This window comes from Camelus dromedarius, chromosome 23, assembly GCF_036321535.1.
Source record: "Camelus dromedarius isolate mCamDro1 chromosome 23, mCamDro1.pat, whole genome shotgun sequence".
Lineage (NCBI taxonomy): Eukaryota > Metazoa > Chordata > Mammalia > Artiodactyla > Camelidae > Camelus > Camelus dromedarius.
Window position 1 is genome coordinate 20,622,665 of NC_087458.1, and position 27,557 is coordinate 20,650,221.

The 27,557-nt window shown below is 35.6% G+C and overlaps 1 protein-coding gene across 5 annotated transcripts in view; it reads left to right on the forward strand.

The window, feature by feature from the left end:
- Nucleotides 1-27,557, forward strand: part of RABGAP1L (RAB GTPase activating protein 1 like) — a 563,496-nt gene that overhangs the window by 330,297 nt on the left and 205,642 nt on the right. For all 5 annotated transcript variants that reach the window (XM_031435736.2, XM_064478006.1, XM_064478007.1 and 2 more), the window contains 3 exons: nucleotides 11,010-11,084; nucleotides 24,331-24,456; nucleotides 26,694-26,837. In XM_031435736.2, the coding sequence (XP_031291596.2) occupies nucleotides 11,010-11,084; nucleotides 24,331-24,456; nucleotides 26,694-26,837 (345 nt within the window). The remainder of the gene's footprint in view (nucleotides 1-11,009; nucleotides 11,085-24,330; nucleotides 24,457-26,693; nucleotides 26,838-27,557) is intronic.

Sequence of the window (27,557 nt, forward strand, 5' to 3'; positions counted from 1 at the left end):
TGAGGCTATATAGTGACAGAAGCTAAGACCTTGAGCTCTGGAGCTGGGTATTACTTTGAAGACTGGAGCTGCCTGAGTTTGAATTCTGGCCTGCACCTTACTAACTTGGTGACCTGGAACAAATTATTTACTTTCTCTGTGCCTCAGTTTCTTCCTCTGTAAAAATGGGAATATTAAGAGTACTTACCTCAAAGAGTTGTTGTAAGGATTAAATAAATTAATATATATGTAAATACCTAGAACAAGGGTAACAATTATTAATAAATAAACACTATTGGCCAATAAACAATTAGAAAAATTAATCCCACAGAATTATTTGAAAAGGTACTTGTATTCTTAAGTGCCATATTAAATAATCTTTTATTTAAACGTTACCCTAGTTTCTTTTACACAGCCATGTGTTTTAATGATTGTTGTCACCCTGTGACCTCTTTTCATTTAGCTTATGGTGGCATTTCTTAAAAAGAAATGCCTTAGTATCTCTGTCTCTCAGATTGTGTGAGAATAGATCTCTTTTTAGTTTGTAGATGAATTTATTACACATATTTTATATTTTGTTGTTTTTCCCTAGCATACTCACTTAAGGGCTACTGCTGCCAAGAGCAATTTGTTTGTTTGTTTTGACCTCATGTTGGCAGAAGTTCATTGTAGTGACAGATGAAACAGTTTGTCTAATGGCAAATTGCTTTACATAAATGTCAAGCTCCCGTTAATGTGAGGAGATCTGAGTTAGTCTCTCCTGTTTTCAGTATTGTTCCTAGATCTGTATTAAAAAGTGAGACAAATCAATATTTAGGTTAGAGTTTGGAGAAACACTTAACATATTGTGGTTAAAACTGGTGAACGTAACTACTGTCTACTGGTAGTAAGTCACCATATAGATCAGTACTTTAGCTTTATGGAGAAGCTAAGTGGGAATCTGTTTTAGAAGTTTAATCCCCTCTTGCATGCCCACGTAGCAGCCTCTCTATCTTGTTAGAGAACATCGTCTGATTTTCTTTTCATTCTTCCTGTGAGTCTGAGCTTCCTTCATCTTTATCTAAGTGCGATTGTCTGATAAAATAGTGCTATATGTTGCCCGTTCTTGGGACAAAAGAGGAATACCATTCTGTGTTTCCTGTACCAATCTGATAAAGATTTGCCTGTGAGAGTGTTTCAGGAGAAAGAAGATTGTAGATAAATCTTTGGACAATCTAGCTGTAAGACTAAAAACTTTTCATAACGATTTTAAGGTCATTCAAGAGCAGTTAGTGGTTACTGTGTTTTGGGATGGTAAAGAAAGCCCCGCTGTGGAAGATTATTTTCAAAGTTAGCATCTCTATCAGTGTAAAACAATTATTCACAAGGCAAAAAAAGTCATGTTTTCCATATTCATTTTAATAAGGAGAATTTACATTATATATAAATGTTAGCACTAACAAGATTAAGCTTTAACAACTATCTATGTTTTCACGTCTGAGTTTTAGCCTGTAGTCATATGTTAGTAAACATTTTACATAAAGAAATTAAAAGTTCTCCTTCCCTAAACCCAGAAGTTATGGTTTGAAAAATATTAAGCTGACCTTGATCAGACTGTCACTTCTTTTGAGGGTATGGAGTCTTATTATCTATTTCTCTTGAACCCCTAGCAAATCAGAAGATAGGCCTTTCTCTCTTCCATGGACCCAAACACATAAATATCTAAAGTGAATAATTTTGCACACAGTTGGTCTAAGTGAATGTCTTAGTCTATTCAGGCTATGATTACAAAAATACCATTCACTGAGTAGCTTAAACCACAAAACATTTATTTACTCACAGTTCTTGAGGCTGGGGAGTCCAAGATCAAAGTGCCGGCGGATTTGGTATCTGGTGAGTGGTCACCTCCTGGTTCATAGATGGCCATCTTCTCACTGTGTCCTCGCGTGGCAGAAGTGGCAAGGGAGCTCTCTTGGGTCTTCTTTATGAGGACTGATACGATTCACAAGAGCTCTGCTTTCATGACCTAATCGCCTCCCAATGGCCCCACCTTGAAATAACCATCACATTGGGGAGCAAAACATACGCATTTGGGGGGAACACAGTCTATAGCAGTGATATGATAAATATATAAAGGGTTCAAGCTCTATATTTGAAACAGTTTGGATTGAAATCCTGGCTCTAGCTACATGACCTTGTCCAAGTTAATTACCCTCTCCAATAATCATTTTTCTTATCTCATAGGCTTTGTGGGGATTAATCGAAAACAGAAAAAGCACTTAGCACAGTGTCTGGCACGTAATACAGTGGTAAAGCCCTCTCATGCCATTGTACATGCCCTTTCTCTGCAGCATGCCTGAAGAATCTCTAATTCTTCCTTCAAGAATGTGAGGCCAAGCTTGCAGCAATTCTGGTCATGTCCTCTTCTTTAAGGTTAAGACAGCATGACCTTGTCTGAAATGCCTTTCTTGCCTTTAGCTCTACTCCTTGCAGTATGGTTACCCACCCTTTCCCTCTGAGCTTCCGTATATCCATCAGCAGCTCTGTAACCGTGCACTTTTTCATTATATATGCTGAACTCTTCTACAAGACTCTAAGCTGAGGAGCATAGACTATATATTTTCATCTTTGTATCTATCTCACCCAGCACAATGTTTGATACATAATAGGTGGTTAGTAAATAGTGCCTTGCTGAATGACTATGTAAAGTACTCTTGGGGCCCCAGCCAGAAGAGTAGTCTATAGTCCAGAGCTGAGAGAAGAGACATAGTGAACACGCAGATTTTTTTCCCCCAAACTGTCAGGAAAATTTTTCAAATACATGGAAAAGCTCAAAGAATTGTGCAGTGACCATCCATAAACCTGTCACCCAAATTCTATAATTAAAATTTTGTTACCTTTTTAATAATTACATATCTACCCCTACACCTACCCCTCTATTCAATTAATTAATCCATTTTAATACTTTAAGGCATTTTAAATTAATTTGCAGACCCCAGGATCTCCCACCACACAACTAGTTATGTTAGAACCCAGCCCCACCCACCAGCAGCTGGCAGCCTCCACATGAGGAAGTCCTGGCAGCCAACCAGGTCAGGGGCCAGTCCTGACTACCAGCACACCCTGCCATGACAGAAAGGTCCACACCGTCCACATAAGGGGTGCCCCTAAAGCATAAAGCTTCAGTGACCAGTACGCAGTATGCTGCTGTGCCCCATAAGACATCTCCTGTCTAAAGCCACTTCTCCAACTTCTCCAATATTGGGAAACATAACTGATTTGCATAATACATAGGAATAAACACAGAGAATTAAGCAAAATGAGGAGACAGAGGAATATGTTTCAAACAAAGGAACAATATAAAAACCTTAGAAAAAGTACTAAACCAAGAGGAAGTAATCAATCTGCTCAGTAAAGAGTTCAAGGTAATGATCATAGGGATGTTCAATGAACTTAGGAGAAGGATGAACACAGTGAGAATTTTAACAGAGTTAGACGATATAAAGAAGAACCAAACAGCTAAAGAATATAATAACCAAAATAAAAAATCTACTAGGAGAATCAATAGTAGATCACATGATACAGAGGAACAGATGAGTGAACTGGAAGACAGAGTAGGGAAATAACCTAAGCTGAATAGAAAAAAGAGAATTAAAAATAATAAGGATCATTTAAGAGACACATGGGACAATGTTAAGCATATTAACATTCATCTTATAGGGGTCTCAGAAAGAGGAGAGAGAGAAAAGGAAAGGGAATTTATTTGAGGACGTAACAGCTGAAAGTGTCCCTAACCTGTGAAAGGAAGTAGACACCCAGGCCCAGGAAGCACAGAGAGTCCCAAACAAGATGGACCCAAAGCAGTCTACATTAAGATACATTATAGTTAAAATGTCAAAAACTAGAAACAGAGAATCTTAAAAGCAGCAAGAGAAGAGCAACTAGTTCTGTATCAGGGAACTCACACAAGACTGTCAGCTGACTTTTCAGCAGAAACTTCAGGCCAGAAGGAAGTGGCACGATATAGTTGTAGTGATGAAAGGATAAAACTTACAGTGAATACTCTACCCAGCAAGGTTCTCATTCAGATTTGAAAGACAAATAGTTCTACAGACAAGCAAAAGCTGAAAAGAAAAAATTCAGCACCACTAAACACTAAACCAGCTGTACAGGAAATGTTAAAGGGAACTTTCTAACCAGAAAAGAACAGACCATAAATATAAATATAAAAATTACAGAAGGAAAAATCTCACTGGTAAAGGCAAACATACAGTAAAAATAGTAGATCAACCAGTTATAAAGCTAGCACAAAAGTTAAGAGGAAAAAAACAGTAAAGTCATCTATAGCCACAGTAAGTAGTTAAGGAATACACAAAGTAAAAAAAAAAAAAATATATATATATATATATATATATATATATGTATGTATGTATGTGTATATATATGTATAAATAAAATGTCAAAAACATTAAACATTGGGGACAGAGGAGTAAAAATGCAAAGTGGTTAGAATGCATTCCCACATAAGTGATCATCAACCTATACTTATATATATACATACACGTTGTTATGTATGAATCTCATGGTAACCACAAACCAGAAATCTATAATAGATACAGATGCAAGAAAAGGAAAAGTAATCAAAACATAACAGTAAAAATCAGTAAGGGAGAAAGCAAAAGAAGGAAAAAAAAGAACAAAAATGAACTACAAAATGACCAGAAAACAGTTAACAAAATAGTGATAAGTACACATTAATCAATAACTACATTAAATGTAAGTAGACTAAATGTTCCAGTCAAAAGACATAGAGTGGTGGAATGGGTTAAAAAACTAAGATTCTCATATATGCTTCCTACAAGAGACTAACTTGTTATCTAAAGAAACAGAATGAAAGTGAAAGGATGGAAAAAGATATTTCATGCAAATAGAAATGAAAAGAAAACTGGGGTAGCAATGCTTAGACAAAATATATTTTAAAACAAAGGCTGTAACAAGGGACAAAGAAGGACATTACGTAGTGATAAAAGGATTGCTCCAAGAAGAATATATGACAATTATAAATATGTATGTACCCAACATAGGAACACCTAAATACCCAAAGCAACTGTTAACAGAGAAACATAAATGGACAAATTGACAGTAACACAAAAGTAGTAGTCAACTTTACCACCCTGCTTACATCAAAGGACAGATCATCCAGGTAGAACAGAAAGAAAACACATTAAATGACACAATAGAACAGATGGACTTAATAGGTGTATATATATATATATATAGAGAGAGAGAGAGAGAGAACATTCTATCTAAAAGTAGCAGTATACATTCTTTTCAAGTGCAGATGGAACATTACCCAGGATAGATTACATACTAGGTCACAAAATAAGTCTCAGTAAATTTAAGATTAAAATCAATTCAAGTATCTTTTCTGACCACAATGACATGAGACTAGAAATTAGCTACAAGATATAAACTACAAAAAACACAAACACATGGAGGATAAACAATATGCTATTAAACAACCAGTGGGTACTAAAGAAATCAGAGAGGAAATTTTAAAATACCTCGAGACAAATGAAAATGAAAACACAATGATCCAAAATCTGTGGGACACAAAAAGCAGTTCTAGGAGGGAAGTCTATCGCTATACAAGCTATCTCAGGAAGACAAGAAAAATCTCAAACAATCTAAACCTAAATAACTAGAAGAGGAACAAACAAAACCTCAAGTTAGTAGAGGGAAAGAAATCATAAAGATGAGAGCAGAAATGAATAAACACACAAAAAATAGAAAAGATCACTGAAACCAAACTCCTAAGAAAACATAGGCAGTATGCTCTTTGACATCAGTCTTAGGAATCTTTTTGGACATGTCTCTTTAGGCAAAGGAAACAAAAGCAAAAATAAATGGGACGACATCAAACTAAAAAGCTTTTTGCACAGTGGAGGAAATTATCGACAAAATAGAAAAGGCAATCTACTTAATGGGAAAAGATAATTGCAAATGATATATCTGATAATGGGTTGATATGCAAAATATATGAAGAACTAACACAGCTCAACATCAAGAAAACAACCCAACTGAAAAATGAGCAGAGGACCTGAATAGACATTTTTCTAAAGACATACAGATAGCCAGTGCACACATGAAAAAATGGATGATATCACTAATCATCAAGGAAAAGTAAATCAAAACCATAATGAGCTACAATCCCACACCTGTCAAAATGGCTGTTATCAAAAAGGTAACAAATAACAAGTCCTTCCAGCCAGCCAGGGGCACCCAATATGTGGTTCAAACCACTCACTCCCCAGGGAGAATCTCTGCCCATGAAATCTCCCCTTTCCTCTCTCTGAGTCTCCTTCCAAGGGCACAGGCCCCATCGCGATCATGTCTCTTTCCTTCCTACTTGGTTCTTTGTGGATCTTTCTTACAATCTTGGTTGTACAGGAGTCTTTCTGCCAGTTTCCAGTTAGTTTTCACTGAGAATTGTTTTACATGTAGGTGTGTTTTTCATGTGTTCATGGGAGGAGGTGAGTTTTGCATCCTACTTCTTCACTGTCTTCACCTCCTCTCCACTTGGCCACGTTCTTACTGGCCGCTCATAGATATTTCTTTGTAAAATGTCTTTTCCAGTCTTCTGTCCATTTTGCAGTTGGGTTGTCTGACATTGAGTTGTAGGAGTACTTTGTATATTCCGATTCAAGACTTTGCTTAGATACATTTGCAAATATTTTCCCAGTCTGCGGTTCACCTATTTATTTTCTTAATGGTGTCTTTTTATCAGTGGAGGTTTTAAAATTTTGATGATTTCTATAGTATTAGTTAATTTTTTTTTTAATTTAGTACTTCTGTGGCTGTGGCTGAGAAGCCTGTGCCTTTGCCAAGTTGTAAAGATATTCTTTGTTTCCACTGAGTAACTTTATAGTTTTAGTTCTATGTTTAGGACTATGATACATCTAGAATTAATTTTTGCATGTGAAGTGAGGTAGGAATAAAAGTTCATTTATTTCCCTCACATGGATATCGAATTGAGCACATTTGTTGAAACAATATTTATAATTTACATTTTTACATACATAAACAGTTTTCCTTCTCATTGTATTACTTGGTAACTTTGTTGAGATTAAATGACTATATAAGTCTGACTCTACTTCTAGACTTTTTATTCTGTTCTATTATTTGTCTATACTTGTATCCGTTTTACATTGTTAGATATACTTTTACATTAAGTGTTCAAAAGGCTTCTCTTCTGTTGCTTTCTCTTTTTTAGCATTTCCACTCTTGCTTTTTAGTTGTTATGGTCACCTTAGTTTGTTCTCTGAGTCTTCAAACCAATAAGTCTGCAATTTTATATTCAAGTTTTAGCCATCCAATGTGGTACCACTGGTGCATGATGTTCAGCCAAAGCCACAAAGAGAGAATTTTACTCAGTGTCATTCTCTTCTTCCCAAGTTTATTCTCCCCTCCAGTTTCTGCCTGCTTTTTGTTCAGTGCCTTCAAGAAGTTGTTTTATGTATTTTTCTAGATGTAGTTTGAATTTGTTACCAGAGGGAAGGTTGGTCTAGTAGAAATTACTCCTCCATTATAGAAGTGGTACTCAGGTGGTTTATGAAAGTCCGTCTGAGTGGGCATCTGGCCAGAGAAGCAGTTAAAGTGAGGAGTGGGGAGAGAAACGGTAAGTTTTGAGTAGAGGGAAATAATTTGGTTCAACTCAGAGAAAGCTTAGACTAAAGCCAAACAGTGCTTGGAAGAACTCCAGGGGAAAGAAGTTGCTAGAACACTGTGTTTTTTCAAACTGAGAATCATAAAATCAATTCAATAGGTGGCCTCTGAAAAGTCATTTTTGCTGCTAACCTAATTTGAAACCATAACACAGCTAGAAAGTAAGATCAGTACATTACTGACTTGCCCTTTTATCCTCAGCTCTCCAGTTAGAGAATAGTTTGTGGGGTCCCTAAATTCATACCTTCTCTGTCTGGTGTGTTGTGGGCCTTCATTTTATATTGGACTTTTCTTATCACACAAATGAGTGTATAAATAAGCACAGTTCTCAATAAATGAAAAATATATTTATATAAAGATGGGTCAAACCTTTGTGAGTTATATCAGGGTCAGTGAAGCATGAATGACTTTAGAGATGCAGTTTTAAGGAATCCTCAACTTCAGCATCTTTCATGGGGATGGGAAGCCTTGAAAGTGTATTTATCTCTCATGTAACGTGGTCTCTTATCAGCAAATCCCAGAGTCCTTGTTCATGGAAAAGAAAGTGGCAGAGCACCATCAGGTGTAGTGTCAGAACCTTTCCCCTCTTTCTTTGTTTTTTGTTCCTTTTCTCTCTGTAACCCTTCTTCCAGCCCCTAACACACACACACACACACACACACACACACACACACACACACACACACACACGAGCTCTGGATAAAAATACAAACAAGGAATCAGAAATATAATTATTTAAATCAAAGAAAATTAAATAAGTAAAAGGATGCTAATCCATCTTTCAATTTTTAAAATTAGGCTGAGCTTTAGAAACGGGTGGTAATGAAGAAAAACTTCTTTCAGATTCATTAGGTAATGATTCCATGATCTAATTTTTCTCTCATTAGAAAAGAGTGTGATAATATCAGCATTAGCAGAGGAAAGTTAAAAGAGAGCAGTCATACTTCAAAAGACACCTAAGAGAATGAAGAGGCAGGCCACACCCTGGGAGAGAGTGCTGGCAATGCGCATGTCAGGGTGGCCTTGTCAACAGAATGTGTAAAGAACTCCCAAGCATCAACAGTAGTAAGGTGTATAAAACCCAGTTAAACAAATGAGCAAGAACTTGAAGAGAAAGTCACAAAAGAATATGTATCAGTTGCCTTAAAGCACATGATAATATGCTCTATGTCATTAGCCAGCCAAGAAATGTAAGTCAAAATCACAGAATTAATCAAAAGAAAAATACTGGCAAAATCAAGTATTGACAAGGATGTGAAGCAATGAGTACTCGTACTTTTGCTGGTGAGGGTACAATAATTGTAAAACCACTTTGCAAAGTATTTCGGCAATTTCTTATAAAGTTAAACATACACTTATCATTTGAATTACAAACCTCCAACTCTAGGTATTTAACCAAGGAAGATGAGAGCCTATATCCACAGAAAGCCTTGTGTGCTTACATAACAACCTGATTCATACTAACCACAAAGAGGGAAAAAAACCCCAAATATTCAATTAGGAGAATGGATAGACCATTTGTGGTATGTTTATTCAAAGGAGTACTACTCAGCGACTAAAAGGAATGGACTGCCAATGCATGCAACAACGTGAAAGAATCTCAGAAACATTACGGTGTGTGAAATAGGCCAGACACAAGAGAGAATACATATATTATATGACCCCATTTATATGAAATTCTTTAAAAATGCAAAGCTAATAATAGATTGTGAAAAGAAAAAAAAAAATAAACAGATCACTAGCATCCTGAGGTGGAGGTGGTTTGACTGCAAAGAGGCATGAGAAACATTCTGAAATGATGAAAATATTCTATAATGATGAAGTTACATAAATAACCCAACTGAAGGAATTGTGCAGTTAAAATGTAAGCTGTATTTGAAGAAAGGGTTTTTTTTTAACATTAAAAAAAAAGTTCAAGTCCCTGTACGCTACCTTGGCTGTAGCAGATACCACACTTGCCCTCCTATTGTCACCCTTCCTGGCTATCATTGATAACCATTGTCTTGGTCAGAAATAATGTTTATACTCACAAAATCATAGTGCATTGTACTAAGTACGTTAAATGGAGATCCTCTCACTAAAATGAAGCACGACAGATAGATGGGGTACATGGAATGGGATACATGTCCAGGATTCAGCAGTGCAGTTGGGGTGTTTGTCTCTTAAAAAATAAATGTGGGAGTATATGAATGATCTTTGTTCATTCTAAATTAGGGGTCAGTAAACTATGGCCCCATGCTATCTGCTTTTGTAATACCCATGAGTCACAAATGGTTTTTATGTTGTGAGTGGTTGTTTAAGAAAAGAAAAATAATATGCAGCAGATATGTTTAAGTATCCCTCAAAGCCTAAAATATTTACTATTTGGACTTTCACAGCGAAAGCTGACTAATTCCTGTTTTTTACTCTTTGATCAGCACAGTCCACCTACTGTAACTGGTTCCGCCTCTTGAAAACTTGAACAGGGTGTCTTTTTTTAAAAAAATTATAATCTGAGCAGTTTGAAGTTCTAGTTAGTGTATGTTAAGCATATAACCTTACTTCCTTTGCTGTAGAGACTAAAGTGAGTATTAAGTTGAACAGTGTAATGGCTGCTTCTCAAGGAGAACTGTTTCCTGTGAACGGGCCTCTTTGGCACTGTACTAGCAGGCCTGGTTAGACTGATGCTAAAGATGGTGAATAGCCAGAACACCTGTGGCAGTGGGTGTATATGTGGCCTGAGGCTCTCTCTCAGCCATTCAGAAAAAAAAAAAAAAATTCAGAGCCATACTGAATATTTCTGGTTGGCCCCAGTGGTATAGATGGGAGGAGTCGTTTTTACACTTCAGCCTTGGGAAAATGGGAGAGTAGTTTAGAAGATGGTTGAGAACATATAGAGACTACCGAGGGTGATTTTTTGGGTCATTTGTCACACCACTTTGCTAGCATTAAGGTCTCCCTCCACATAGTGCATTAGAACACCCACGTCAGTGGTAGAACCTTCCTACCCTCTTCCACCTTTTGCTCCTGTCTCCCACAGACTTGTTTGACTGACCACAAACCATAACGGATCTTTAAAAGTTAATTGAGGTGCTCTGAGCATCTCTCTATTCCAAACTCTAACGGTGAACCTGGGGAAGATGGGACATCTAGAATTGCCTTAGGAAATGTGCCGCCGTTTTGAGGGATCCCGCTGTGCTAATGGCTCACACATTCAAGTTGAGGGCTCAGTGAAATTGTGGTGGACAGCCCAGAGACAAAAATGAGCAGCAGCTCGATGTGAGCTAGCACTTAAGTTAAAATCTGTGACTGTTTCTGATATTTCTTTCTCTTCACCTTTTCTCTAGGCCTACTCTGTCTATGATGAAGACATTGGGTACTGTCAAGGACAGTCTTTCCTTGCTGCTGTGTTGCTGCTGCACGTAAGTAGTTTTCCGTGTAATAAATGGCATGGTGCTGCCAAGTTTATTTTGTCTTTTGCTTGGCTTTTGTTCTCCCTTTTTCATTCTCCATTTACCTGATGGAGATTGCACATGACATATCTTTTTAGAAATGTACTTTTGGTGATGAAGTAAGAGATCTGATGTCAAAATCAGGACAGTTTCTCAATAGAATTAATTTTGCTGGCTACAAGGGAATAAATTGCTTTTCTGTAGTTATTTTTAACGAGAACCTTCTAGAACTAAAGAAGTCAATGTAACTGGCCAAATATGAATAGGACCAGCACCATTATGAAGGAATGTGACAAGACAGTCTTTTATCTTTTCTGTGGTTTATTTTTGTATTCTCTTTTGCCTCTCCGTCAGCTTCATTTAATGGGACATTTATTGAGAATCAGTTGTCAGTACTGGTCTAGGAAGTGGGATTACAAATATGAATAATTTATCGTTTGTGTTCTCAGAGGCCTTATGGGCGAGGATGGGGCACAGATAATGTAGGCACGTATTTATTGTATTTATTCTTTTTATGTATCTGTGTTGATTTTTCTGATGGTCACTATAGAGGAACTTACACTGTGCTAAGTGACAGTGACAGAGTGAGAGAATAGAGAGGAGAATTACCCGACCCAGCTCTGCTAGAACTACCATGAGAGACTTTCTGGAGGAGGTGGTAGCTTTGCCAAGACATAAATAATTGAGGTTGGGGAGGCGAGGGGGGAAAGAGGGAGCACAGATTGCTAGACAAAAGGGACAACATGAGCAAGTGTGTGGAAACCCAAAGGGCACAGCATATAAAGGGAACACTATGAAATGACAGTTTCTATTCAGTTGCTATAGAAATTGTGTGCAGAAAGAGTTATGAGGTAAAAATGGTCAGATGGGCAGGGACCAAGTTATGAAAACTTTTTAATAATGTCAAGCAATGTGGGCTTTATTCTAAATCTAATGGTGAGCCGTTGATCAGTTCGAAGTAAAGGAATGACAGTCAAATGTTCATTTCAGATAAATTCTTATCACACCCGTGTAGAGAGTGGAACTGAAGGGAGCAAGCAGTAGCAAGAGAGACCAGTTAGGAAATATCGGTCTAAATGAGGAATATTGAGACCCAGAGAAAAAGAAACAATTAAAATCATGCAGCAGGCAAAATTGGTGGGTTTCATGGGTGGACTGACAAAGAAAAAGTCAAAGGTAGCAGGCCTAGTTCTCTAGCTTTGTTGACTGGGTAAATTATGGTATTTTGAGCTGAGACAGAAAACATGTCCATTGAGACTGAACGGAGAAAAACCCTTTGGGAGTTGATGCATTTTGTTTTGAATTTTTTTTGTTCGGAGTATTTTTTGGGGTATCTGGGTAAAGCTATTCAGCAATCAACTGTATACTGGAGACTAATGTGGGGGAGAAATCAAAGCTGAAATCGTGAGAGTGGATTAGACCATGTAAGAAGAATAAATAGAAGAGGAAGACTAGGATAGAGCCCAGGAATGCCGAGTATTTGAAGGGCTGATGAGGAAGAAGAATCCTTGAAGACTTTCTGGATTTTCAGTTAGACAAGAAGCATTGTATAATGTCAGATGCAGCAGAGGGGTCCAGCAAGTTTAAAACAAAAGCATTTCTTTTAGGTTTGCGTTCTGGAAATGAAGAACAATTATCATAGATTCATGGTCCTAATTCTGATGATATGATTCTAGTGATAATACTGATATATGGTGGTTCTATTGTGATTATTCACTTTGTTTAACTTCGAGTTTCATGTCTTTCTCTGTGGCGTTATCATCTGTTTATGGTCTTTCTGATCTCCTAAGCTGTCCTCCTTTCTTCGTCATCCCCATGGCCCATCTTCTTGGGTTCCCTGTGATAATCAAGCACTTCATGGCCGCAAATTCTTGGGGCTTTTTTCTACTACTAAACCCATCTAGTATCTGGAATAGTCAGGTTCCTACCACAAGGAGCTGGAGACTGTGAACAATGACATGGATGTATTCACCAAAGCTCAAAGCCATTGTTCTTCTAAAAGGAGTTTTTATAATCGCTTCAATAAGAAGCTCATGTTCAAGCCTTGGGTGGTGAAGCTCTGTCTTCCACAGAGTAATCTTTGAATATATCACAGTTTAGCATTTTAGGACTGCAGCCCTGTTCCACACATTATGATATATTGTCTAAGTTTCAATGAGAAGGATATCTCTCCAGGAAATCTGTCTTCATACTTAACAGAAGTTTAGTTAATCGTAAGTTTGTGTTTATTTGGACACACTTCCTCCCTGAAAAAAAGAGAGACAGTGATTCAAATAACTAGAAAACTCAAATAACCCAGTTTTGTTTTGTTTTGTTTTTTTACATTATCTACTTTCCTATTATAAGGGTTATGGAAAGTCAACCATAGTAAACTTTACTCAACAAAGTTGCTTCCAAAGTATGTCACAAGATGAACAGAAATTCAGTCTAGTCTCTTACACCTTCTGCATTAATAGAATTATGCAGTTGTTGCCATGCTTGTACCTGACTTGTAAAAATAACTGGAAATATAGATGCCTTCAGAATCCTGGAGGAAGGATGGACTGATAGTCAGCATCATGTTAACGAAAAACATACTATATTGTGATTCTTAATTGAAAGTATGGCAATAATTCTGTTAAACAGCATATTTCATTTACTAACCAACCCATCCATTAACCAATTTGAATAAGATAACTGTAATTTTTTCTTTTTCATATTTTATTTTCGTCTCCATGGTTTAAACAAATAGAAGAATACAGTCTAGTTTAAACAATTTATCAAATGCACTGAGGTTCCAGGGAGATACGTTGTTAGGGTCGTACTGACTAATTTTTTATCAGTTACATAAGCTGTTGCTTCTTTTTGCTGCCAGACGTCCTTTGGCAGCTCCATATTAATCATTGTCAGAACCTGCTTCTTTTGGGGATGCTCGCCCATGGTCATTTATATTTCACAGTCACTGCCTAAGAGGAAGGAAAGACCAAAAACGAAAGTAGGTTCAAAAACAAAAATTTAGCATTTTTAAGTTTTTCCATGTCTAAATAGTTTTAAGCAATAAGTATCTTCTCCTAGTGCTTGGAAATTTCCAAATGCTTTCATAATAGCTTTGTAATTTGCAGCAGTTTAAGCAGTGGAAGAATTCAGTGTTTATCACACAGCTGCTATAGTTATAAGTATTGATGGAATTACAAGAAATTTATCATTTACAGGTGGAAAAAAATGTTACAGAACAGATTGCTTATAACCATTATAGTGTTTATCTGCCTTTGAAGTTAAATATGTAATAATTACCAGTAATATATCATCATTATATTATTAGCCTGTGCTTAGTTGGAAGTATAATAAATAATGTCCTTTATATATTTCACTCTAAAAAGTCATATAAAATATTTTAGGTAATTTTTAACCCAATATATTTCTCTCACATATTTATTGTCAAGCAGCTTTATGAGTTTTTTAATTGAACATACACTTTTCTAGACTTGCAGAAGATTATGCTCCTTTTTAAGGTTAAATCACTACATGTGCACTATCACCTTGTATGGAAGCTTTCCAACTGCAAAAAATTATTTTTGGATAACAGAGAATGTCTAAAAGTATTTAATTTTTTCAAAAACTGTGACTAGGCAGAACTCCTTTGGAAACTAGTTTGGCTTTATCTGATGAAGATATGCATACCAGGCAGTTTCAGTCCTAAATATGTACTAAATATATACTGTAGTCAAATTTATGAACAGGTTCACTGAAATGATCTATTAAAATAGTTTAAGAATCGGTGTTTGTAATAGTCAGACATCTCAAATGCCCACTTTTATAATGTCTAATATTAGAATTGTAATTAGACATTAAAATGGATAAATTGTGTTATATTCATATTGTGGAACACTATAAGCAATGTAAGGAATGTTTTATACTACAGAGTTTAATGGCAATGAATCACATAAATATAAGGTTTTAGTAGGAAAGCAAATTATGTATATCATTTGGTATGATTCCATTTAGTATAAAGTTCAGTAACAGACAAAACTAAACTCTATTTTTAGGATGCTACATAGATGGAAAAAATATAAAAAACACCAATGCAGTGATTACTGTTAAAGTCAGGCCAGTGATTTCTCTGAGGAGAAACTGGGAGTCATGACTCAAAGGGGACATATAGGGAAGCTTCAGGAGTATTAACGATGTTCTGGTTCTAAAGCTGTTTTTATTTCATCATCATTTATTCATTAAAGTATAAATTTAACTTTTATATATTTTTCTGTATGTCATATTTCAAAATAAAATAAGATTTAAAAATTACAAATCTTTTAGTGCTCCTCCCAAAAAAGACAAGTTTAAGATAAGATTTAACCAGGGGACTTAAGAAATATGAAGCAGATCTACTTTTTTCGTTTTCCTGAAAATAAAGATTCCGTGGAGTCCAGAGTAACAAAATAGAGGCTTCCTAGTGTCTCTATGTATTGATAAATAAAGGTATTTTTACCATTACATTATTTGGGAGTTTTCTGCTACATGTGACATGACCATAACTTAAAGTAGCTTAAATTAAAAAGGAACTATATTGGCTCGCATAATTGGGAAGTCCAGAGCATAGATAATTTTGATGTGGTTGAATTCCAGAGTTCATATTTTGTAGTCAGGAATCTCTGTCTCCGCATCTGTTTTAAATTTTCTTGCCTTAGTTTTATGGGCAGGCCACAGAGTAGGCAGCCTGGCTGTGGGCTCGCCCAGCTGTGTATCCTTTCAGCTTTGAAACTTCATTTAGAAGGGACCATCTTTTGCTATAGCTCCTGCATTTAAAAACAAACAAACAAGCAAACAAACAAGCAAACAAACAAACAAGCAAACAAACCCTGAAGGGCTGTGACTGGCCTGCTTTAGGAAACTGCCATCCTTGAATCAATTACTGAAGCCAGGAAGGTGGGGTACTCTGATTGGCCCAGCCCAGGTCTTGAGTCCACCTCTGTATTCAGTGAATGAGTCAGTTCCTCCTGAACAATGGAATGATTTTCCTACAAGAAAGGAGATTTTTGATATCAGATGATAAAGGGATAGGACGATAGATACATCACATTATCTTACAGTGATTCTTTACTCCAAGAGTTTTAACATATTTTTAATATGTCCTTCCATATTCCTATTCCTAGTCACCTTTTCCTTATAAACCCAAGAGATTTTCCTGTTCTGTGTTAATTCTTGCATCAGTGCTTTGGAGCCATTTCCTAGCATCTTCTCCCTGTGTCCTCTAAATATGCTCAAGACATTTTACTTTTAAAAAAAATTCTCTTTTGATCCTCCCATTTAGCTATCTCAGGTTTCTCTGCCCTTTCAAAGTTGAACTCCTTCAAAGGATAGTAAAAAGCACAACTGTGAATCTGAACTATGATTTAATGTCTTTCAAATTATATGACCTTGGGCAAGTTTCCTAAGCTTCAGTTTTTTTCCACTTATAAACTGGAAATAATATTATCATCCTTCTAGAGTTTTTATGAATACTGAATATCTTATGAGTGTAAGAGTAAAGAGTCTTATTTTGTATCTTGTACCAAAAGAGTGCAGCCATGGGATTAAATCCAGACTTTGCTTAATAGATGTGTAGTTATTGACAAAACACTTAACTTCTTTGAACTTCGCTGGTCTAACATTGAAAATGTAAAAATAAAACCTCCTTTACAGAATTTTTGTAAGGATCAAATGGGGTCATGAATGAATGCCTCTAATAATGGTAGCTGCTGCTGGTTTTTTCTAAAATTAATGATTATTTGCCCAGCCAATTTTCTTTTGGACCCTGGTCCCACCAGCTTATATTGATCACACATAGCAAACTAATATGTTGTACAGTATGTTTTATGGCTTACAAATAGACATTAAATTTAAATGTATTTTAGCATGTATTTGATTTAAAGGAAAATAAACAACCAGAAGTTTTCATTCTGTTTGCTTTTCAATATGGAAATGAAAAATGAAGACTCATAAGTTTATGATTTTCAGATAGTCTCACCTTTGTTGAAGAAAACAAAAAAATCAGTGGAATATTCATTACCTTCGTGGAGAAAGGTAGATTGACTACAAACAAGTGTGAAACACAATCACAATTAAATAGAAAATTTAAATAACGAAATTATTTCAAATTATCAACATTAATTTTACTTCAAAAAACATCTTGATGTATGTTACTTCAGGTAAGTCTTAAACACTTTTGAAGTACCTGGGCTGCTTTGTTTTATGGTTCATCACAGAGAGAAGCAGTGAAGCTTGGAGACTGGCTGTGTTCAGTGATGACCTCTGTTAGTACAGATGGCAGATCATTATCAGCATTTGTTACCAAACAGTGATTACATCATGTTTGATTCTCAGATCTGTGCATGTGAGGCAGGTATTTAGTTTTGTATTTCAGAGAGCCATAGATGACAATTTGATATCTTAAATTACAAGATTTAAATCTTTATCTCCCCCTTTTCCCAGTAAAATAATACTGATTTGTTGATGAAGTTCTTATACACAACAAAGATGGATATTCACTGTAAGAGACACATCATGCTCTGACACCTTAATATTTTTTTAAAAATGTATTGTTCTTTGGCCTTGAGGCTTATGCAGCTCTGGAAGTTTTACATTGAGAAGGCTAAGGAACATCAATTGGATTGGCATTTGGGACTGTGGGTGTGTCTTGAAGTCACATTTGCATAACAACCTCATGCTTTTATTGGTTTATTTAGCTATCAAGTGCTACATAACAAATTACCTCAAAACTTAGTGTAAAACAACAAACACTTATGATTTCATAGTCTCTGGCATGGCTTAGTGGGTGCCTCTGCCTCAAAGCTCTTTCATGAGGCTGCCATCAAGATGTCATCCAGGGCTGTGGTCTCATTTGAGTTTAACTGAGGAAGGATCTACTTACAAACTGACTCACAGAGTTGTCAGCAGCCTCACAGGCTGCTGGCCAGAGGTCACTCTCAGTTCCTTGCCACATGAGCCTCTCCAAAGGGCAGCTCTCAACACAACAGCTGGCTTCATCAGAGCCAGCAAATAAGAGTTCATGAAAGTAGAGCAAGACAGAAGCCACAGTCTTTTTGTAACCTAACCAGGAAGTGGCATTCCATCATTTTGCTGTGTTCTAGCTATTGGAAGTGAATCATTAGGTCAGCCTATACTCAAGACAAGGGAATTACACAAAGGCATGAAGACCAGGAGGTGGGATCATTGGGACATCTCAGAGGCTAACACACCTAAATTGAGATGCTATAAGGCTTAATGGTTTATCCCAGAGCTAGACTGCCCAGATTTGAATTTCAGCTCTGCCAACTTCAGCTGTGTGACCTTGGACTAGTCGCTTACCCTCTCTGTACTTCAGTGTTCTCATATGGAAAGTGGGCATGATATTAGTACCTACTTTACAGGGTTCTGTGGGGATTAAAAGAGTTGGTATATGCAAGGCACTCAGACCAGTGTCTGGCACATTGTTAAGCACTGTGTAAATGCCTGCTGTTGTTGTCGTAAGTCAATAAAAATAGCAAAGTTTCAAAAAATAAATTAAAATATATTGTTCAGTGGTTTATTGTAATTTAGACATATCATTTGCATATCAGTGATAAATTGGGTTGTCTAGTTCAATGAAATATTAACCATTATAATAAGTTAGTCATTTTAATATATTTTTTAAAAAATAGATGCCAAAATATTACCTAGTGAGGGAACCTACTCCTGCAGTAAAGTGAAGTTTGACAGTACAGCTGGGTATTGATTCTCAGATCTTGATTGATTTTTTAATATTAATTGAGAGACGAGCTCAACAGCCAATAGAAAATACAAATAATACAAAAATGTCTTATATTTAGCATTTATAATAATATTTTAAAAATCAAGTATTAATATAGTTACACATGGGTTCCTCTTACTTCCACACCAGTCCTTTCCTTCTACATTTTTGTTGGCTCTTTCCTTTACTGTTGGCAACAGATTGCTCTGTATAAGTGACATGCTTTCATTGATAAAGACAGATGTATTCAGAGTTTTGCTGAAATTATCTTAAATATTTAACACTTGCTGTTTATTCTTCTCAAGTATACATGGAACATATTCTTGGATAGATCATATGTTAGGTCACAGAAAAAGTCTCAATAAATTCAAGATAGAAATTATATAAAGTAGCTTCTATAACAATATTATTAAACTAGAATTTAGTAATAAGAGGAAAATCCGCAAATATGTGCAAATTAAAAAACACACTCCTGAACATACAATGGATGAAAGAAGGGAAATTTAAAAAAAAACATTTTGAGACAAATTAAAACAGAAACACAACAAATCAAAATGTATGGGATACAGGAAAAGCAGTTCTAAGAGGGAATTTTAAAGTGATAAATACATACAACAAGAAAAGAGAAATATCTCAAGTGAACAACTTAACTTTATACCTCAAGGACCTAGAAAAAGTAGTACAAACTAAGCCCAAAGCTAGTAGAAGGAAGAGAATAAAGACTAGAAGACAAATAAAATAGAGAATAGAAAAATAATGGGAAAGATTAACAGAACTAGGAGTTGGCTTTTTGAAAAGATAAACAAAGTTACATACTTTTAGCTAGATTAACCAAGAAAAAAAGAGAGAGGATCCAAATAAATAAAATAATTTTTAAAAGAGGAGACATCACAACTGATGCCACAGAAATACAAAGAGTCGTAAGAGACTACTATGAAAAATTATATGGAGAACCTGGAAAATGAATAAATTTTAAGGAACACACAACTGATGCTATAGAAAATCTGAAGAGACCAATAACAAGTAAGGAGACTGAATCAGGAATCAAAACCCCCTCAACAAATAAAACCCAGACCAGATGTGTTCCCTGGTGCATACTATGGAACACTTAAATAATTAGTTCCAATCCTTTTCAGACTCCTCCAGAAAATTGAAGAGAAGGGAAAACTCCCAGACTCATTTTACAAAGCAGGCTTTACCCTGATACCAAAGCCGGAGAAGGATAGTACCAGGAAGGAAAACTATAAGCCAATATCCCTGATGGATGTAGATGTAAAGATTCTCAACAAAATACTGGCAAGCTGGATTGAACAACACATTAAAAGCATCATCTACCATGGTCAAAAGGGAAAAAAAATGTAAACCATGATCAAATGGGATTCATGCCTGGGTTGCAAGAATGGTTCAATATATGCAAATCACAAAAGTGATGTGTCACATTAATTAGAATGAAAGATAAAAATCATATGATCATCTCAATAGATGCAGGAAATCATTTGACAGAATGCAACATCCATTCGTGAGAACTCTCAGCATACTGGATATAGAAGGCATGTACCTCAGCATAATGAAGGTCATATATGACAGGCCAACAGCTGACATCATACTCAGTGGTGAAAAGTTGAAAACTTTTCCTCTGGACATACAGGTGGCCAACAGGTACATGAAAACGTGCTCAGCATCACTAATCTTTAGTGAAGTGCAAATCAAAACCACAGCAAAATATTACCTCATACCTGCTAGAATAGTTATCATCAAAAAGACAAGGATTAACAAGTGTCGGCGAGGATATGGAAAAAAGGAACCCCCTGTGTACTGTTGGTGAGAATATGAAGTGGAGCAGCCACTGTGGAAAACATTATGGAGATTCCTCAAAAAGTCAAAAATAGAACTACCAGATGATCAAGCAAGTCCACTTCTGGCTATTTATCCAAAGGAAAGAAAAACAGTAACTCAAAACAATATCTTCACCCTATATTTATTGTGGCATTTGTTACAATATCCAAGACATGGAAACAACCTAAATGTCTATTGAATGACAGATGGTTAAAGAAAATGTGATATATATATATGCACGCGCACGCACACACACATACATATATACATACATACATACACACACACACACACACATATATATACATACAATGGAATATTATTCAGCCATAGAAAAGGAAATCCTGTTATTTTTGACAACATGGATGAAGCTTGAGGGTATTATACTAAGTGAAGTAAATCAGTCAGAGAAAGACATGTATGATCTCACTTATATGTGGAAACTGAAAAAAACAAAAATAATAAAAACAGTAGATTGGTGGTTATCAGGGGTGGGGGAAAGTAGGAAATGGGTGAGTGGTGACAGGTACAAACTTTCAGTTATAAGATTAATAAGTTCAGGAGATGTAATGTACACTGTGGTGACCATAGTTAACAATACTGTATGGTATATTTGAAAATTGCTTACCTACAAAAAAACAAGAAATTCTCACCACAAAAAAAAAAAAAGACAAAAATCATAAGTACGTGAGGTGATGGATATGTTCACTGAACTATTGTGATAATCATTTTGCAATATGTGTGAATATATATATATATATGAAAATAAATCATCACTTCATACATCTAAACTTACACAATGTTATACGTCAATTATCTCTCAATGAAGCTGGGAAAAATTAAATGATATAAACTTACAATTAAGTAGCTTACATTAAAAACAGTGGTTAATACTGACAATTAATTACTGATAATTTTGCCACATTTTATTTCCTATACTCTTGAGATTGTTTACATCTGTTTTATATGTGTGACGGAAATACAGTATAACAGTGTGCTGCTGCGCATCACTTCTTAACTCCAGTTAATTTATTTTCTATTTTTGATGAGTTACGATAATGGCCAATTACCTGACTTATTGTTGGAATTATTAGTATTATATTTATTTGCATTAACAAAGTTATAATTTATTGTTATCAGTAGGTTTTTCTTCCATCATTGAAGTCATTTGTAGCCACCAGTAAGTGATTGTTGTTTACAGTTTTCAAAATAGATTTTTATCATATATCTTATGTTTTAAAATATCATCAGCCTTCACTCCGTTATTGACACTTCACTGAGGTATATTTCTTAAATATGCGTTGTCTTATTCTTCAAAAGCAAAATACCATTATAAGTCAGTGTGTGAACTTCCTTTTTACTCTACAGTGCAAGTGTCAATCAGTATTTGTTGTTTAGCTCCATTTTATTTTTTCTAGATATTTGTTTTCATTTTTAAAATCTTTGACATTTTTGCTAAATTTTTGTGTGCTACCCCGGTTGCTGCTATAGATAATACATTAATTGAAGAAAGAGAAATACCAAGAAAAACTTAACAGTACATGCTAAATAGATCCCATTTAGTCTTTAAACTACAAAGAGAAGGTTGCATTTCCACTTTCCAAAGGGTTATACCTATTTCGCAGTAGTTTCTCACTCGTTTTGTTAGCAGTCTTTTTCTGTCTGCACGGGGATTCATTTTTAGTCACTTTCATGATGAGATAGTATCTGAGATCCCTTAAGAGCTCATTATGGCCAACCTTAGTCTTCAGAGATGGTCAGCATTGATTCTACCCCAGCTAGATGGTATTTTATAGGTTCAGTCTACTATTTTCATGTGGCACATGAACTAACTGAAAATCAAAATCTTGGCCGTATTGCCAAAGCTAGTCCTGAAGGATGCTAGCAGCAACATTAACCGCCACAAAATCAAGTAGAGTTGCCTGTTTACTTGTCCTTTGTGGGGAGGCACTAAACTTGACTTCTGTATCTAGGACCTAGCACAGCGCATGCATCTCGTATGTTCAGTGACTGCATGTATGAATGCTGGAGGGCATTGAAACTTTTATTTGTGTTAATGATTTTTACCATATTCAAGGAAATAAAGGTTTATCCCTTTTATAAGATACCAGATGGTAAAATACTTAACTGATCATCACTCACTTAGAAACAGGGAGCGATTATAGGAATTAGGTTCTCTAGGGCTGGTTACAGCTGTCTTGCAGGCAGCTTGTTTGTATCGCCATTTTAGTAGAGATCTGAGAGGAAGACTAAGAGGCTTAGAACTTGGTGATAAGAGATGTATTGTAGGCTGTATGTGTGCAAGTTCATGTCCCTTGAGGCTTCAATGACAGATTGCTAAAGGGGTAAAAAATACAGTGTGCTTATATTCTAAATAACTGTGTACAAGCTGAAAAACATCTGCTAGCTTGAACAGCTGGGGTCAAAGCCAAGGCCCCCAACTCATAGGAAAAAAAAAAGAAATAAGCAAATATTTAGAGAAGCAAAGTGACAGCAGCTAACTGTACTTATTTAACTTGAGAAATTTTATGTAACTGATTTATGTATTTCATGGTTTATAGTAGAAAACAGAAGTGGCCAATTTGTATAGGAACTTAAATAAACAGTACATTTCTAAGTGGGTAAATAGACCTCTCCTTGATTCAATTATTCAGGCAGGAAGTTAGTCTAACAAAGGTGTCAAATACCATAATCAGCCAAGGTCAGACTTTGAAAGAAGTGACATTTAAAGTAAATGTTTACATAATAGTTACATCCTAAGATCTTAAGTAGGGACAACAGCTTTTTCTGTTTGCTTGATATAATTTCTAGAATGTTGAGTATGTCCCTCTCAATTCTTTCAGCTTATTGATATCACAATTTAGAGATTTGCTCTTTTGACTTCAGACTTTATTCTCTGTTCAGATAAAAATATCTCTGGGAAGGTATATTAGATTTTATTTGTCATTTAAATCTTAATGAGAGAAGCTCATAAACTGCTGAAACATGTGAAAACTTTTTTATAGAAAGAGAAATAGCAATATCAAGAAGATTCAGGGAGGACAGTATCTATCAGAATTAGACGTACACTTTTTTTTCCTTTGACCCAGCAATCCCTCTTTTGGGAATATTATTGAAGGGAAAAAGCCAAGTGCATAACAATGTATTTAGAATGCTATCTTTTATGTAGGAAAGGGAAAAAATAAAATAAGAAGTGTAATTCTTTTATTTGCATGAAGAAACACTGGCAGGCTACATGAGAAATTATTAAGAGTAGTTAGGAGGTTATGCAAAAGGAGGGCAGTACAGGGATTAGCGTATATAGGGTAGAGAGGAGTGAGATTTTACCTTTATATTTTACATTGTTTTGATTTTTGAAACATGTGACTGTATTACCTACTTTTAGATGGCTTAATGAATGAATGAATGACAGGATGATTAAAATTAACAAAAGAGGGAAATTCATCTGAAGTGAGGAAGCTGGAAACTTGGAACACAGGTTTTACCTACATCACTGCAGAAAGGCTGGCTCTGAAGAATTTCTTTCACTCGTGGCCTTCAGCCAACAATGCAGGGGGCTACTAATATGGAAGAACGTTCCTGACATTCTGGTCAATGCCACACAGTCATGGTCTATATGTATGTGTTTTCCTGTAGATGCCAGAGGAACAAGCGTTCTGTGTGTTGGTGAAAATCATGTATGACTATGGCTTACGAGACCTCTACAAAAACAACTTTGAAGATCTTCATTGCAAATTCTATCAGTTGGAGAGACTAATGCAGGTAAATAGATATGAGGAACTTTTATCACTTAGGGATTTGTTGAGTTACAGGAAAAGTCTAATTAAATTGAACAACAATGGTTTATGAAAATGTAGTGGAAAGTTACAGAAAATGTAAGTGGATTTGATTTCTGACCAATATCTATCATGGTCTTAATATCACAAAATATTTATTTAACTATTTGACCATTTATGAAAATAGTCTTCCGTTTAAAATACTCAACTCTAATACACTTTGGAGTGTGAATTTGGTGAGTTGAGTTAATGAAGAGAATGCTAAGTATTATTTGTAAAGAAATCAAGATATTCACAGAATAAAAACTGAAATCTTTAAGATTTTTCTCAATATTAATTAGCACCAGTACTATATTTATGTCCACATGTAGAGAACACTTTGAAGAGACAGAAAGATACTGATGAAATTAAAAACCACCAAAAATATTGTAATATAGGGACATAACTAAATTTTTTCTTATGTAATTTTTAGATGTCAATATTCACTATTTTATAATGTAAATGTATAAATTGATATGTATGAGAAATATATATTCTTTTATATATAGGTCATAAGAAAGATTGTGAGCAAAGACAAAATTATTGTTGAATGCCGATAAAAGGAATTACTGAGTAGCTTTGAAATTCTGCCTAAGGTTGTAAATCTTATATTTATAATGGGCCTCTGCAGCATGTTTATATGGCTTTCTCTATATGAGGTATTGAGAACCCAAGAGAAATGTGAAGAAAATACATGAATGGATTGATTCCATACTGGGGAAAGGTAAAGCGGTTGGGGAGGAAGGGCAATGGGGTGTGGCAATAGAAGTTACTGGTAAGAGCTCATTGACATGTGGGGAGATCCCTCTGTGTCCAAGGGGAAATGAAGCCAAGACTGAAAGACTAGAACAGGGGAGCAGAAGGTGGAGAATTTACAGTGAGATTAAGGACAGCTTTGTTGGGAGAATGAAATGCAGAAGAGTAGAAAACCTCAAGTATGAAGAAGAAATAAAGAAGTAGGGGTGGGGAGGACGTCAGAAGAACTGTAAGCACAATGACAGATGGACACTGGGGTGGGGGAAGACTGTAGAAGAATCTGGTAACTATGGACATTAAAAGCAGTAGGCTTGTGGGGAGGGCATAGCTCAGTGGTAGAGCACTTGCCTAGCAAGCACAAGGTCCTGGGTTCAATCCCCAGTACCTCCATTTAATAAAATTAAAAAAAAAAAAAAGCAATAGGCTCTTTTTTAGAGATTTAATTCTTCCAAGTAAATATTTGGGATTCTTCACTTTTTTACCTTTCATTTACAAGAGTTCATATCTTTTTCAAAGGTCAGTATTCTTAAGAGCTTTGAGAGTCAAATAAAAGTACCTGCTAAATGAATAGCAAGTTCATGGTGCTGTGAAACCCAGACACATTTTCCTATTAGTACTTTTTTGTCTGTTCACTGAATGACCATTTGGACACCACACTTAAAGCACCTGATGGGCATGTTGTTTTTCAAAGAGCATGTTGTACAAGAAGTGGGTTTTTGTTTTTGTGGTCTGTTTATGAAAACAAGACTAAAGCGGGCATTTGCCTTTGACCTTCAGTGATGGGACTAGCTGTGCTTATGCTTTATACTTTGCCTTCCGTGCTTTTGAAAAGCATTTACTTGTGTAACTTGGGGGGAAAGACAGAGCCAGCTTAAAGGTATTTTTAGGAGAGACCCAATTGCCTACATTATGTACCTGCACAGTTTCTGTACTTTACCATTTTTAATATGTTGAAAATAGATTTTTAGGAAAATGGTTATGTTCTGAGGTTCGGTACCACAAGGTACCGAAGTAATGTTATAGAACCCAGAGGATGTTGATGTTAAACGTTCTCCAGAGAAAAGATACGTTTCTTTCCTGGCTGGTTAGGAATTGAACCCTGAATGGGGGTGCTGTGACTTGACCCTGGAGTCATGATATTCATCAGACTGCAGGTGTTCCGTCAGAGCCAGCATTTCCCAAGAAACAAGAACAGTCAAGTGAGCAAGAGTTGATCTTTGTTATTTGTCCGTGACAAGTCTGTCTGTCTTTCCCTCTGCCTGTCATATCCCCAGTTCTCATCCCCTGTCGTCACTACTATGTAGTCATATAAAATTCAGTGAATACTGTTGAGAGTGATCATAGCAAGCTTGTCGTAAATTGCAGTTGTGGCAGAAAGTAAAGCATCTTCAGTGTTCCTCACCCTCAGTTTTCCACTTTGACTTTCAGGAGCAGTTACCGGACCTGCACAACCACTTTTCTGATCTGAACCTGGAAGCGCATATGTATGCATCCCAGTGGTTTCTCACTCTTTTTACTGCCAAGTTCCCACTCTGCATGGTCTTCCACATCATTGACCTCCTGCTTTGTGAGGTAGAGTGACTCCCACCTCATACTTAAGCTGAAACAGAAAATAGTTTCTATTTAAAATGGTTTCAATTTTCTTCATTTTCTTTTTTAATTAGCAGAGAACATTAAACCATAAATACTGACCAAAAAGTTCTATTTGAATTTTTAGTAGACTGTTTTAATTGCAATTTTATTATTCTTGAGAAATGACAATATTAAGGCATATATAATTTCTACAGAGTAAAATGAGGTAATTCAATTTGTGTCATTAAATTCTCAATAAGCCTCTATCTGTGTAATTATGTATTACTAATACAAAGGACTTGTAGAGTTAAATAAATGAAATTAGAATCAGGTATTTTTAATGGTAATGCAATTATACTCCAAGAGTGAATATAAATGAAAATTTTATAGTAATTAAACCCTCAGTTCATAAGATAGCTCTTCCTGTATGATGCTTGATACTCCTATCAGATAATAGAAAGGTGATAAACTAAAACATTTATATCACATAATTATATTTTTAGACAGTAGAATATTTCAAATATTCATTTGCAGAATTCCTTGGGTATCTATGTTTGTTTCTTGTTTTTAGTTCCTTAGATGACTGTATTTATTTACTTGACTCTTTTAAAGACATAAACAATCCTTCAAAATGTTTGATAGTCTTAGTAATGATAAGAAAGTTGCTGGATGAGAAGAATTTTTTTTATTGGGACTAGAAATGTATATGAAAACGTAACT